We start from the raw sequence: 15,137 nt of genomic DNA on the forward strand, positions 1-15,137 counted from the left end.
AGATGAATCCGTACATCTGGTAATCTTTCTGTTAATTGGATAGGCGACATACAGACACAATTTATGAACTCAGGTTTAAAACCCATGTCTTTCACAACTCTTGCATATAATTTTCTTCCTAATTTGACACTGATTTCGATGAATTCACGATCTCGTATGTCTTGAAGATCCAAATCTAAAGCTTAAAAAACTACAAGTCAGCTACAAGTGTATTGTTCCTTTGTTCATGTATGGGGCAATAAACTGTGCCACCCATAAGACCGCCAACTTATGTTCTCCTTCATCATCTATTCCTAAAATAAACGATGTATGACTGTTAATTCCACCCATTGGTAAGAATTGCCATCAACTGTTTTGAAGGTTTAAGAGGCACTGTCAGTAAAAATAAGATATGATCATCAAAATCGCGGACACAGCCAAAAAATCGATTTCGCTCATACTTTCTATATTGATAGACCCTTGTACCAAAGTCACCAAAACAGGATTAGCTTTTTCTAATCTTTTCTTTTTTTGAGAGTAGTTAAATAAAAACGGTCGAGTGCGGATCGAGCCAAATTTCGATATTCTGGCATATTCAGGACTTGCCAGCGTAAGTCGAAAATTATCTGTGAATTTTCCTTTGCGATAACATTATAGTTAGGGCCTTGAACAATTCATTGATGATATGAAAAGCAGATATGTTCTCGTTATAAATATTTTATGAATGTTTTTTCTCGATGACACCTTGCGGCTGTTTTTCAATAGCTCTATGGTACCCTAAAACAACTGCCAAAAACGCTTGCTGGTACGCGAAGAAGAACCCAATAACTATATTGCAGATACAGTTTAAGGATAGACGTTCTCAGATATACTTTCAATTTTGTGGGATAATTTTTTGTTTTGCAGTAACCCTTGTTTGAAGTTTGCTTATTTTCGAGATTTGCTGCAGCCGCCATAATGAAGTTTCAACTAACTTTACCATCAAGAAACAATTGATCACATGTCGAAAAGTACATTTGAAGTTAAAACATGATAAGCTAACTGAAGATAAGACTTGGTTTCTATTTCTTATCTAGAAAATTAATTTAATTGGTGATAGACTCTGGCAGATTTTTGCTTGTTGTCAGTTTGTTTACTGTGCCAAAAAGTTGCATTTTGTTGATACCTTCGGTTTCGGTTGCAAATCTATTTACTGGGCATTTCAGTTATTAGTTTTATCTTTCAGAATGTAAAATCTACGAGAACTCCGGCTTTTCAAAGACAAACACTGATCAAATAATAAATAATAGAGAGCTTTAGATTCGAGTACGAGAACGAGTACGAGTACGAGTTGACTAGCGTGCTCACATTGCGCATGCGTAGCTCTGCGTGACACTGTCACGGAAGCGGGAAACTCGTCGTCCGCCGCTCGTCGACAACGAGATTTTGACCAGAAGTCGTCCTCTAGAGAACGAGTTTCGAAAGGTGAGTATTTTGTATTTTAAACTTACCCTAGTCTTTTTCTAAGTCAGCAAAAGCAAACTTAAAGCCCTATACAGAGGTTTTATCGAATTGAATGTTATTACAAACCCTGATTTCATTCATATTTGATACTTTTTGGTCGACCTATTTTCACGAAATTCTGAGGTCTACACACGTAAACAACATATCGCCAGTCGAATAAATTTAAATTGAAAAATGAGAGCCTTAAAAAGCACTTTCACCCTTTGAATTTTAACCATACATGAGGGATATAAACAGTGAATTGTTGTAATGTGGTTGACACTTTCCCGACTTTCTTATATTCGTAGCGATAGCGAAACGAGAACTTTTTATTTGGAAAGGAAACACGAAACTATGCTTCTCAGAGAAGTACTGGTTGAAGAGCCTCACAAGTACTGACCAGATTCAAAAGAGAGAGGTATATCTTGGACGAAAATCGCCGAACACTATAATAAAACCTTGAACGCTGAAACATTTTATTAGCTTCTCATTAATTATTGTCATATTAATACCATTATATTTATGAAATGAAAACTAAGGAAGAGTTTGTATGGTAAAATATCTGAATACATTATTTTTACATCTTTTTAGTTGTATCATATAAATGTACTGTATTATTATTACAAAGTCAGTTCAGCTGTTTTGAAATTAAAAATTATACATATTTACAATTTTGATTTTCTCAAGTAAATTAATTTAGATTTGAAAATTCTCCATAAAGGAAAAAAAATTGATGGCCATGGATCCACATCCCATATTCATCAATTACTCCTTTCATTGCTAACTATACATAGAAATTTACAAGCAGAAAATATAATTACAATTATAATTTGGTTCACTTCTTCTCTTTTATCTTCTCATCACTTTGCCAAATTGCATTGCTTAAATGTAGCCATAGTTGGTACTAACTATGATGTAGCAAATCAAGAACTTTAAACCTGAAAATAATCATCTAATGTAGGAGGTTGAACATAGAAATAGGTGCTTGTAGTTGATCCATAAAAGCAGATACGTGCATTCCGAAGCAGAGCACCCACTGAATTCATTACACCTACTGGACTTAATCCAATCTTTAAGTTTTTCTTAAAATCTAGGAAAGCGAAGTATGTTACTATGTTGCTAAACACCCACTCCACAGCTTCCCTGACTTTACTTCATCCTTCAAGATGAATCTGAGTGGATAGGCGAGGTCGCCATATATACACAGTGGTTGTCCACTGGTATCAAATGAATGCTGCTGAAGGTTATGAAGGAGGCCAAACATTCTTAACATACCAGCATCATGCCTTTTACCCTCTGAAATGAAAATTTATAGAGTAAACATACTTGGATTTATATCAGTAGCTAGTGTTATAACACTCTTGTAGCTGCAGGTAACTGTTGAGTTACAAACTGTGATTTAAATTTTTTTTTGATTTTCCAAGTTAATTGGTTAATAGCCATTTTGATTTAGTAGGGGCTGGGTTATAGATATTTGTGTAAGGATTCAAGGGTAGGCTACATTTAATGAAGCTCTTACCAAGGGGCTGACTACCGAAAATGTTTCCTGATAGCTTTGATCTTTCCAGCCCACTCCTCTAGGTGTAGATACCGTAGATCCTCAAATCAATTAGCGCCCAGGGAGCTTAATTCAAATTTATGAGAAAATGCGCTTATTTAATTTTTCCCAAATGGTGGCCTGACATGACCATTTTTTTAATACATCATCTAAACATAAACAAAATTAACTATTTATTGACGTAAAAAACTGATCCTAGAGTTTAACTCACCATTAGTGCAATGTACAAATCTAATACTACACGATGAAAACCATGCATCCTTTGCTTTCTCACTACTCATCCACAAAATGAGGGGATGGGAGGGGGCACTTATTTGAGGGGGGTACTTATTTTAAATTTTTGGTCGATAGGAGGGGAACTTATACGAAGGGGGTGCTTATTCGAGGATTTACGGTCGTGACACTTCAATTCAGTTTCAAATTTGGGGGCTTAAATAAGGGGGGGCATTACAGCAGAACGATGCAAATAAGCGTATTAGCTTACCAACTGGTCCATACAAATTGGCTATTAAACCATTTGGCGCAACAAATGATTGAAACTTTAGGGCATGTACCCTTTTGTGCCCACTGGGTACAAGCTGGTTCTCTCCTGGGCGACAAATTGGGCGAACTGTCAGGTCTACAAACCCCTAGCAATTCTCAAGAGCTGTTCCCTTTCCATGGACAGCAAGAGCAAAGTCTTCCAGATGTTGGCTACTCAGCCAGGGTTGATCGAGATCTTTGAGCAAGTATCCATGGTTCGTGTAAGTAAAGCTGATCACCTCGTTGAAGATTAAGCTCAGTTCGGGCACTGAACAAAGCGAGGAATCATATCCGAGAGACCACATGGGTAAGAAGAAAGTTTCAATAAAATCAACGGCCCTTTCGTTCCTGAACATACCGTGCCATTGGCACAAGTAAACATTTCTGGAATTGCTAATGCCCGAAGAAGGAGAGGCAATCCTGTGATGACAAACCTGAGCTCGGCTGCAAACTCTTCAGGAGAAATGGCGTCAAAAACATCGTCAATCCTTTCATACTGCTTGTAAGGATGTTGCCTCCCATCGTTGTGATTTCATAAATCGCAAAGGAGGTAAACGGATGCTAATAGGATAGTTTTTTTGGCTAAACATGGCGAGATTGTTACAGTAAAACCCTCGCACTCGGATCGATACATTTGTTTAGAATCTAAAGTTACAATTTTCGTCAGCACGACTACGAGTACGAGATACTAGTGCCAGATCTCGCGCGGTTAAAACTCGTACTCGTACTCGTTCTCGCACTCGAATCTAAAGCTCTCTAATATAAACTATGTAGCGTGTGAAACAACCTGTGTCTATAATGTATCCGTCGACAAACTGTCGGCACGCATCTTTGATGACAGAGCTACCGATATTTAATTGAACATTATAATAGTTATAGTAGTTGGGGACTGCTTCGGTATTACATATTTTATATATAAATCGGGTCAGAAGGGACGATTAATTAATGCTGAATTATGCATTAGAGTAGTTATAGTAGTTGGGGATTTCTTACTGCGCATTTTCGGGTTGGAAGGGATGGGTCATAAATCATAAATTGTAAAGATTACGATTTTCATTCTTTTTATTACATGTTATAACATAAATTTTAGTATTTAGCAAGCGCACGTTCTTACGAGCTTTGTCGTAAGTTCTTTTATGTTCAACGTGAATAAATAAACTTACTTACTTACTTACTTACGCTTGTCCAAAGATCAGCATCACTAGCATGAGAAAGTTCGCTGATTTAAACCTTATTAATATTTTAAAAAGCAGGATATGTCCAAGTTTTATTCATTTAGTTATATCTGCAAGGTTTATCTGAACGTAGTCGTACGTATCCTACTCCAGTAACAGTTCTTTTCGTCTACTTGCGTGACACTAGCTGTAAAGTGTGAATTCTGGAGCTGTCAATTTCAATTTTCTCTGAGAACTTTTCAAAAAATTGTCTCATAACATTGTGTCATTAAAACAGTAAACCTTTCTCCAGCATGGCTTGTACGTTTTCATTGATGGTCGGGAGAATGTGGACCTGATCCAAGATGGGAAAATCAATCTTGTCAGGGACTCCCCCTTGTATCTTGCAAAAGGAATATTACATGCCATAAAAAGACAGTTGAAGATTATTGGATGTGAAAGGGAAATTGAGCTTATTTTACCAAGGAGTACTCTCTGATGTTTTCGTAGTACCACGCTTTGCTTGTTCAAGCGTCAGTAGTGTTACAAAAATTCCCAGAAACTATAGAACAAATGATTGCCATGTTCTTGCCATGGCAAGGGTTATTATAGCTGTCTTTTATGAAATTCCAAAGAAACAACTAAGCAAAGTTCTGAAAAAATTATTTGCGCGCTTGCCAAAAAAAATTAAGGCGATCTGCTAAATAGATATATCTTATTGTTAAAAACTGGATCATTGGATAATGTAATTCAAGACTTTTTATTGGCTTAGCCATTATGGTATATCAACCAATATACCATAATCTAATATCTGTACATCGTAACATTCGGTCTCTTCTCACGAAATAAAGTCGAGAAGATTTGTATAATATCTTGGGAGCGTTTTTTTTTTTAATAAAACAATTATTCCAGTCGCGCTTATTGGATATGAGATGATTACAGCCAACTCGGTGCTACGTGCCTCGTTGGCTATCTATCATCTCATATCCAACGCGCACTCGTGGAATAATTGATAATTAGACGTTTTGTTGTGTAGTATCGCTGAGTATTTTTACGAGTTGTGCCGTATTTTGACGAGCCCGTAGGGCGAGTCAAAATAAAAATAACGAGTACAAATGCTCAGCAATACTACACAACAAGACGTCTAATAAGTTATTTATTATCCAACAGGCCAAACTGTTATTTCAGTGCTGGCGAATTTCGCAGATATTTCTTTACGGGGAGTGCGTGACAGAATTATGCGAAGCGGAACGGAATTGGCGCGTTGTTGTGTCGCTGTTTCTATTTTCTTCATTAAATGAAGAAATATTCTGGTCGTCAAGCTGTCTTTCTTCGTTCGATTCATCTAATGAACTTGGACCTATATTTGCCAGCCATTCTGACTCTTCGTCGTCGGAAATATGATTCAAATTGCCCGCCACTTTTTTTTTTTTTCGTAACTACAATCCAAGTCTTCGCTTGCGCGATGCGAGAAAACCTGTTTAACTGGTACTACAATAGACGAGTACAAATACCGCGTGATATTTGTACTCGTCTATGGCGTTATTTGTACTCGTCTAGGTGTAGTTGGATAATAATACTTCCATAATATCTCTTCCTTATTTTCTGATGAAGAGTAGCTTTAATATTGTTGATGAAAAAGTCTCTGTGAGAATCTAATCTATCTTACACTAAGGGTGTTTTTAGGTTACCGTAATGCGTGGTAATTTACTGTCATTAAACGACCACCAAGGAGTGAATGTCGTTTAGACCATAATCTGCGTTAATATCAACTGATAAAAGGACAGCAGTATTGAAACTTATTCAAACCGTGTTCAAACTATAGGTACTGGAAAGTCCTGAGAACCTGTGCAAGCCATGGCGCTTGATGAGAAGAGTCTATTTATTCTCATTTCTGTTTGTATTGATAGAATTTTGTGCCCTTAAAGGCCATTACCCCTTCACGAGATGGTTGAACGGTTTGGACAGAGTTTTGTACCCGGCCGTGTCCACTTTCACTCGTGTTCGGATCTTGTAGATGGGAAGTTGGAACACGGATGAAGCGTATTTCACAAGCGAGAACACGGAAAATCGTCATGCGCGGTGCAAAATACGATGCTTGTCAGTCAATTTTTCTTTTTTATTCCATTTGCTATTTTTTGTATAGAATCAAAACGAATTTGGCTGGTTTATATAAACTATTCAGACGTTATTAGTTTAAGCATATCAAGCAGTTGAATATTATTCAAACGCTAATAGCATCAAACAATTAATTCTCCCTACAAGAACTATAATTTATTTCTAGTTTATAACATTACGTTACCTCACTGATGTCAGATCAGGAGCCACGCCAAGAATGTTCGAAAAATGGAAAAGACATGGTGAAATTGACGTTAAAGTGTGGGCTTTTATGGTACACAGTAAAAGTAAGAAAATAAATGGGTTTAAATGGAAAGGAAGTGGCTTTATGGTGATTTATTTTTGTTCAAATTCAAAGTGCCAAAAATCCCAGTCACGTGTCCACGTCTATGAATAAATGGCAATATGTTGCTTATTACGTGATATTCTTGTTGCTTGTCGAGAGATACAGACCTCTCAAGTCTCACGATTTTGTCGTGAGACTCACGATTTTCAGTTCAATCTCACGGTCTCACGACGAGACAGACAAATCTCACAATAAATAGAGACGCAAGCTGAAAGGATATATTTTTTGTATAATTTCATTTATGGCTTGCTAGAGGTGAGTTTCTTGTGCCAATTCTTTGCAAATCCATAACAAACCAAGCCGTTACGTTCCTCATCCGTCTGTTCGCGGGAAACACCGTGAGTCGTCCATTACCATATATAGAACACCTGTTCCAAACTAGGTCATCATAACCTAGTCTCCCTCGCAGCCGTTTTTTTTTTGGATGTCACGCAACGCTCCCCCAAAAGAACGGCTGCTGACAACCGAACTACATTCCTTTCTCCGAATTGGCCTATCACAGCTCGGGTTCCATTTTCAGGAACCTTTTCGCGCCAGACTCACCTTTTGAGACTAGTCCAATCAGGTATCGTTTTCTATCGCGATCCTCATGGGGAAAGCACAAGACAAATGGCGGTGATTAAAGGAGCTTGCAAAGCGTCGTCAAAGTTCAAAATTTTCGAGCTTAATGCTCACCAGAAGCTTGCAATTAGAAAAGTTTTAGTCAAGAAAGAAGATGTTTTTATGAAGTTCATATATTTTGCACTGCGGTATTAAATACGTATGATGCACGATCCTTCGCAGTAGATAGCGCTATTTATGCAATAGCGAAAATCAGACCTGGAAAAAATCAGGTCTGTACGTAGATGTTTTTGTTAAGCTGCCTACAGGATCCGGGAAATCGTTAATATATCAAGCACTCCCGCTCGTGTTTGACCATGTTACCGATGAAAGTGGTCATATTATTGTTATTGTTGTTGCGTTGTACCAACGTGCGGAAACACTCGATAATTCGGGCCGATTTCCTGTACCGGTGATAAGAAGCCACGAACATAACTAATCGGGTTCGCTACAGCTAGCAGCGGACTGGCAAATGAAGAAGTACAAATAGTGTAGGAGACGTTGGCCGACCTAAATTGCATTGTTCTCGAAGCCTTCGCCCGGTTTGTTGACGGCAAGCACGCGCTTTTTTCCTCCTGATCTCCATGTGTAGGTCGAGGCAAGCGTTTATCCCTTAGCCTCGATAGAAAGGCGTCTTGTATTTCGTTTTGATTATTGATGTAATTTACTGTTTCTTATATATTCTGACTTTTACAATCTGTAGTAAACTCTTGAAGTAGTGCGAATAAAGAGTTTCAGTTCAGTTTTTAGCTTCTTCTACTTTCTCAGTTGCTCGCTGAAACTTTAAAGTGCTACTGAAACAAAATTTTCGTATCTGAAATTTTTGCTCTAACCTGTAGTTTTGAATATGGTGATCATCATGAGATAATTTGCTTTGGCCAAAATGAGGCGAAAGATATCTTTTTTAACCGTCCAAATCAAAAATTTTACACAAAACCATGTCCGGGCTCTGGTACCGAGCGAAATGGATTGATGACTTCACTGGTTGTGTTCACTCCGAGAGCATGGTTTATTTCACTCACTGTTTGTTTGTATTCGTGGGCGAAGGAGATGGCAGATATTGAAGTTTTGTCAAGTGAATCTTCTTCTGAACGAAGCGAATTTGTCTCCAGTAGCGAAGAGGAAGATTGTGCCGTAAAATGGGGTTGACAGGCCTACACGACTCCCCAGCGTGTGTTTAGAGTAGCCTATTCAAAGTTTAGCCCTCACGAGTATGTCTTTGAGCGACCGCCCTCTTTTGTAAGATACGAGCGGCGGATTTTTGTATAGTTCGCTCAGTAGTGGTTGCGTTTCTATTAAATGCCAGTTTTTCATGAGAATTTGCTTTTTGTGTGGCACTGAGTGCGCACATCAGGGATTGCGTCTTTTTCGAATCGTTCGCCTTTGTAGATTTACAGCCTTTTTTTTTTACTGTCTCGATCGTTAAGTTGTCTTGATTGCTTTCAGCTTGCGCCACGCGCGCTGATTCGATCGTACTACAGTTCTTAGTGTTCAGTGTTCCAGCCGTTTTGGCTCGTTTTCTTTTCTTTATTTCGGTATTAAAACGACCGATTTCACGTTCATAGAAGCACATGATCGCCTTTACTGTTTCTTGCTCCGCGTTGTTAAGGATTTGCTTTATCTCATTTTTTAAATCCTCGTCTGCTCTTATTTTGGCCCTCGCCCTATATTGTAGGGATTCTGGGCATGTTCTGCTTGGCATTTTGTACAGAGGGATTTGTTCGTTATCCTCAGACTTGCCGAGTAGATCATCTTCAGTGGCGGTGTCGCATGAGGCCTCCATGTTTTCTTCATTCTCTGAATGGCATTGCTTTGGTCCGGGGCGTTTAGTAGCCCATCTGCCGTTATAATGTCTTTCGACATTTTCTGTAGATGGTCGGGCAAGACCGCGGTTTCGATCCTAATCTTGTGGATCTCGTCAGTTTCCGATTAACTAAATAGACTGGTAGAGATTCGTTGTCGGTATCAGTCGGGAGTTTTGCTCCCTATCCAGGCGAACCTCTCGCAGATAGCCAAGATGCCGATATGGCCGCCGATGAAGAAGACGAGGATGGCATTTTGTCCGAAATCCTCTTTTTCGGCTTCCCAAAATGCAAGCCACACTCCACGCTCTTACCCCTCTTTCACAGAAGTACACAACCAGTGACGTCACAGGGCTGTTTTGGCCGCGCGAAGATGCCCGCCAATTTTGATCTCAACCGGTCAACTTCGAATTGTTAAAAATGTACTTTCCGCTATGCGTTGGCCCAAAAAAAGTGCACAACGTTTGCAAATAACGTTCAAACTCTATTATATTGCAAAAATCTCGGATATGAAAATTACGTTTCAGTAGCACTTTAACAACCGCTCAAACAATCTAGCGTTCGTGTCGTTGGCGTAGCTGTCGACGTCTATGTTAAGCGTAGATTCTATAGTTTCAACGAAATTGTGAGAAGTTTTCCCAAAAATATATACTCTATCTTTACCAGGGCACAACGATGAACATGTGAAACATTTTGAGCTCTCATTGACAAAGTTCTTCAGTGTTTCTCCCGACATGATAACTAGATCATCTGCCACATCCACATTTTCGCGTGAAACCTTACGTCATTCAGATTTTCTGGTATGTGATTGATCTGTTCAATAGACCGCGAACAAACCGCAAGGACAATGAGAAAGGAATGTAGTTCGGATGTCTGCAGCCGTTCTTTTGTGGGAGCGTTGCGTGACATCCAAAAAAACGGAGCAGGTCAAGCAAAAAGCAAATCTTTGGGACGATAACATTCAACTTTAGAATTTCACTATGTTTAAAAAATTTGGAGTCATTCTTTGCACGCAATTAATATGTGGATCTTTTTAAAATTACTTCTCCCAACATTAAAAAGAGTGCAGTCACGGCTTCGATGATGCCTGTTACTCAATTGCGTGACAGATCAGTCAAGTGATCGAACCGCGTTGAACGGTCCTCTATTGTTGCAATGTATCAGGTGTTTATATGTCTACCAGCACAACACCGAAAAGTGTTCTAACAGGAAACGTCACCAACATGAAGCCGACTTACTTAGCAAAGGTCGCTTGTGAAAAAGAAATTATCACGAAACAAACTAACATGTCGTGACGAGCCAAACACTTAAAGACGAGGTCAATAGGTGAGTCAAAGCAGATTTTGCAAACGTTTCTCGACCCATTTCTTTTACGTGTACCTCTACATTTTGCTCTGGTGCATATTTAACTTATTCCATTGATTTTGCTTCGCTTGACAATTTAGAGGAGGTTCACATTGGAAACTTTTAACTGCAAACATGCGAAGTGTTAATTACTTCAAAATGGCGGATATTGAAAATTGGCTTACTTCAGGAATAATTAGAATGTATCAACAAAGTTGAAATGGTAATTTGGCCACTGTTACGATTATGAAAGCTGACGTTTCGAGCGTTAGCCCTTCGTCGGAGCGAATAGAGGAATTGTGGGTTGTGTTTGCCTTTAAACGCAGAAAATGGAGCTACGTTATTGGTGGGAACATGGCAACGAGAAAAACACGAATAAATTAATTAGTGGAAATAAGTGGAATGAAAAGCTTTCGTTGATATCTGTGGGATTTAGAGTGCCGGCTTGAAAGATCAGCTTTTGTTCAAGAGGTTTCCGGCTTTCCGTGCTACCTAAGAGTAAGGAAAGACCGCAGATTGCCATATGTTGCTTATAATGATTAGGTAAATTAAAATATCTAGCGACTAGTTTCGAGGTGTCTTTGTCATTCCTCTCCACGTCGCGAAGTTGTTCTCGGAAACGGTCACCTAAACTTCTGCCTGTTTCTCCGATGTAAATCTTTTTGCATTAAGTGCAAGTTATGCAATAGATTACATTGGCGGAGGTGCTCTATTCGCTCCGACGAAGGGCTAACGCTCGAAACGTCAGCTTTTATAATCGTAAAGGTGGCCAATTTACCATTTCTACTTTGTTGATAAATTCAAATTATTTCGTTACCCCCACCGACGCAGCCCCAAACAGTTTCTTTAGAAACTAGCAGCCTTTACTTCAGGAATGTCTTGTTGCACAGATATAAAAGATCCCAGGGAAATAAAACAGTAGAAAGTTGAAGCTATCCTTGAACATGGCTCAGGCGATTTCCTGGTCGATTTCATTGCGTCCCACGGGCATTTTTGGCACGTTTGTTTGAAGTCCCAACGAATCTATTTCAGAGCAGCTGTAGGTGCACTTGAGAAAAAAAATCATACTTTATTTTTAAGGAAAGGTTATGAGTTGGTTGTGCTGCCAATCAATTGCAGAAGCATCAGACGAATAGGATTAGTGTGAAACTAATTTGAAACTTACGATGAACTGACTCGACAGCGCCACGAATTATGACAATTTGAAAGGTTTTGTCTAAGAAATTATCGTAAACTGCTTCAAGTAGATATACAAGTGAAAATTTTAACAAACGGACATTGCTGTCATATGTATGGGACTAAAGCCTACCAATGGACAAAGTATGGGTGAAATTGAATTTTGACCTGTGTCCGCGATTTCTCTGATTTTTACTGACATTTACTCTTAATTAATCACCACCAAGCGAATAGATCAAAACTGCGTTGATTACACCTCAAATACATTATGCCATAATTTTTTTCTGACTTGGATAAGGGCAGTGTGGGAGTCAGTCTACATTCACACACCATCTTGTCAATTTTATTCAGGGTAAACCACGGGTGACCTTGTCTTTGACATTGATAGTAGTAATGATTGTAATTCCTGAGATTACAAAAGACTGGACATCGAGCGGTCGAGCAACGTAGGAAGACATCGTTACAAGTTTCTTTTTTGGATTTTAATTCTTCCATGGCTGTCTGGTGTATGGGAAATGGATAGCTAACTTCCACACTGTCCGACAATTCTTCCAGAGAAGAATAATGGTAAGTACCTGTACCTTCGATACCAGGTACGATTTCTCCTTCTTCCACCGCATCAACCCATGTCTTCTCTGTGCTTGGATCTGGCTTGATCGATTCTACCAGTGTGTTCAATTCCTGTAATGGCATCTGTATAGAGGCTGATTTCTCTTTAGGTTTCACAACAAACCTGGGTAGTTCTCCCCCATAATTATCGTGCATTGGTGTATCAGGAACGTTATCTTTATCCATGAAATCATGGTTATTCATAGAAAGTGGAGGGATCACGATAATTACTTTCAACTTGTTCTTGGCTTTAGTTTTTTTCTCTTTCTTGATATAAGGTTTCTTAACTTGTCGTCTTGGTATCTTTACTGACTCCATGTTGCTGACTTCTTGCTGACTTCTTACTTCTTAATTCTACAAGATAAAATTGTGACTTACCTTGCGCTACTGCTCTGTATTTACTGAAATACTCACAATACCATTCCCCTGATTGGTTCTTTTGCTTGACGTTTGATGGACAGCTACTTTACACAATACAACGACGCAATGACTCAACAAAAATTTTGAGTGACAGGGTGTAAACTTTGTATCCTACTCAACCACGGATCTTCGTTAAGTAGGTGTACAGTAGTTGACATCTAGGGCACTCCTTAATTTCTTTGATAGCTTTACACATATGGTAACATGCATTACACCGAAACCACTTGAGGGGTAGCATCCATTACATGAATGAAGTAGAACGCTTGCCTTTTGAATCGTACCATAGAAATTGTTCAACACATGGACCCATAGTTCATAGTAATTGACATCCACAATCACACTTTCTTTTCATTTTGTTTCAGAGATATCCATAGGTTCTTCATCAATAAGTTTACGTAACTGATAATGACATATCGGACATCGCATCAGGCAATAATGTGTGAAATACCAACACTGTATACACTGAAACCATGTTACAGGCGGCGTAGAATTCCATCCATAACTCCAGCTTACGTGTTTGTCCTTCACACTCATCCGTAACTGTCAGATCTTTCATTTTCTGTGTTATTTTATCTATTAACTTTGGCATATAGGCTTCTCTCAACCTTCTTATTCGTCCACTCCACAACACTTCTAGTCGTATACTTCTTTTTTCTTACACGAATTACATTTCCGACTCTCGCATGTAAAATCGTATGGGTAAATAAACTTAGGCATTGTTGATCTCTAACTCTAACTCTAACTCTACTCAGAAAAATTTATAGCTCATATGGACACCCATTGACACGTGTCATGACTCAGCAAAAAGTAACAGCTTTTCTTAGGCTTCGCCGCTGCCGCCGCCGCAATCTTAAATTTTACAACACGTCCACCTACAAGTCACGTCTCCAGGGATTACACTCATTTAGACGCCATCTTTGATTCTATTGTTCTCATCTGCTACACTCTTGGCCTGGACACATCCTCCCATATTTTCTACCATCTACCCCTATAACCCTTTGTCTACACCCTACCGTGTCCAGGCTGACACTTTTAATGACCAGACAGACGCTCTATACTACTTTTGCCGCCTGGGAAATATCCTCAACATGTCTTGCAGAGGGGAATTCACGTTTCTGAAAACTGCACATCTTGGCCACATGCCCCTTTTTCTGGCATTTGTAGCACTGCATCGTTAAACCGGCACCCCGACGATTGATGTCCTTGACTACAACGAAAACAAACGCCACGGTCTTCGGGCGGTTGCTTCGAACTGTTGAAGTTGCCAACTTTATTTCCAGATTCGTCTGAGAGCGAGCTGACGTCACGAAAATCGTCTCTATTGGCCATCGCCATGTCCATGGATTGTGCCGTTTCAAGCGCTTTCTGAACGATTAAGTCGCTCACTGCCAACTATTTCTCCTGAGTTTAGACGGTTTCAGCCCACACACTAATCGATCTCGCAAGTCTTTCTCCAGAAACAAACCACATTTCAACGCAAGCTGCTTTAGTTCAACCACAAACTGAGCGATCGATTAATTCTCAAGCTGATTACGATGGTGGAACTTCAAGTGTTCCGCCCCAAGACTAGGCTTCGGAGAATAATGAGCGGTTAAAATTTCTTTCAACGCCTCAAAAAACATAGTTATCTTTCTTTATAATCCTGTGTACTCACGAAAAAACAGATTACCAGCCAAGAAACCAAAATCGATTTTCAATTTTTATAAGAGCAGTTAGACCCAGCATCTCTGTTTTTCCACCTTTGGGCCGGCAGAACTTTTTGCAGATAGCATTTTTGTTCCGTGATGCAGACGGCACTTTTGTGCCCATTGGTGTTAATTGAAATTACCCTCAAAATTTGTATTTGAGATTTTCATGCGTACGGCTTTCTTTGGTTATTATGACCAGTCATTTAAGCGTTCGTCCTCACCTCTAGAGGCATCCTTCACAATGAAAAATTGGCCCAGGGTTTATACCAGGAAGAGACAGTGTATTCTGGTTCCTTTTTCATCAGTGTATAAGAGCGGTTACCAAGATGATGGCACGTT

The 15,137-nt window shown here is 39.2% G+C and overlaps 2 protein-coding genes and 2 long non-coding RNA genes across 5 annotated transcripts in view; 2 read left to right on the forward strand and 2 right to left on the reverse strand.

Moving 5' to 3' along the window:
• LOC111333211 (uncharacterized) overlaps positions 1–15,137 on the forward strand; it is a 101,849-nt gene that overhangs the window by 78,387 nt on the left and 8,325 nt on the right. The gene's annotated exons all lie outside the window — the stretch shown is intronic.
• LOC148718748 (uncharacterized) lies at positions 1,259–2,132 on the forward strand. The gene is made up of 2 exons (XR_015994302.1): positions 1,259–1,443; positions 1,770–2,132. It is a non-coding gene; the product is annotated as an uncharacterized LOC148718748 (long non-coding RNA).
• LOC148718749 (uncharacterized) lies at positions 2,277–4,296 on the reverse strand. 2 transcript variants are annotated; one of them, XR_015994294.1, is made up of 2 exons: positions 3,976–4,296; positions 2,277–2,757 (listed from the first exon to the last, which is right to left on the reverse strand). It is a non-coding gene; the product is annotated as an uncharacterized LOC148718749 (long non-coding RNA). The 2 variants fall into 2 exon arrangements; XR_015994295.1 differs by lacking the exon at positions 3,976–4,296 and adding an exon at positions 3,504–3,767.
• Positions 12,298–13,008, reverse strand: LOC148718750 (uncharacterized). The gene has a single exon (XM_088741492.1). It carries the CDS (start codon positions 13,006–13,008, stop codon positions 12,298–12,300), a length of 711 nt encoding a protein of 236 aa, XP_088597618.1.

Source organism: Stylophora pistillata, chromosome 12 (assembly GCF_964205215.1).
Source record: "Stylophora pistillata chromosome 12, jaStyPist1.2, whole genome shotgun sequence".
Lineage (NCBI taxonomy): Eukaryota > Metazoa > Cnidaria > Anthozoa > Scleractinia > Pocilloporidae > Stylophora > Stylophora pistillata.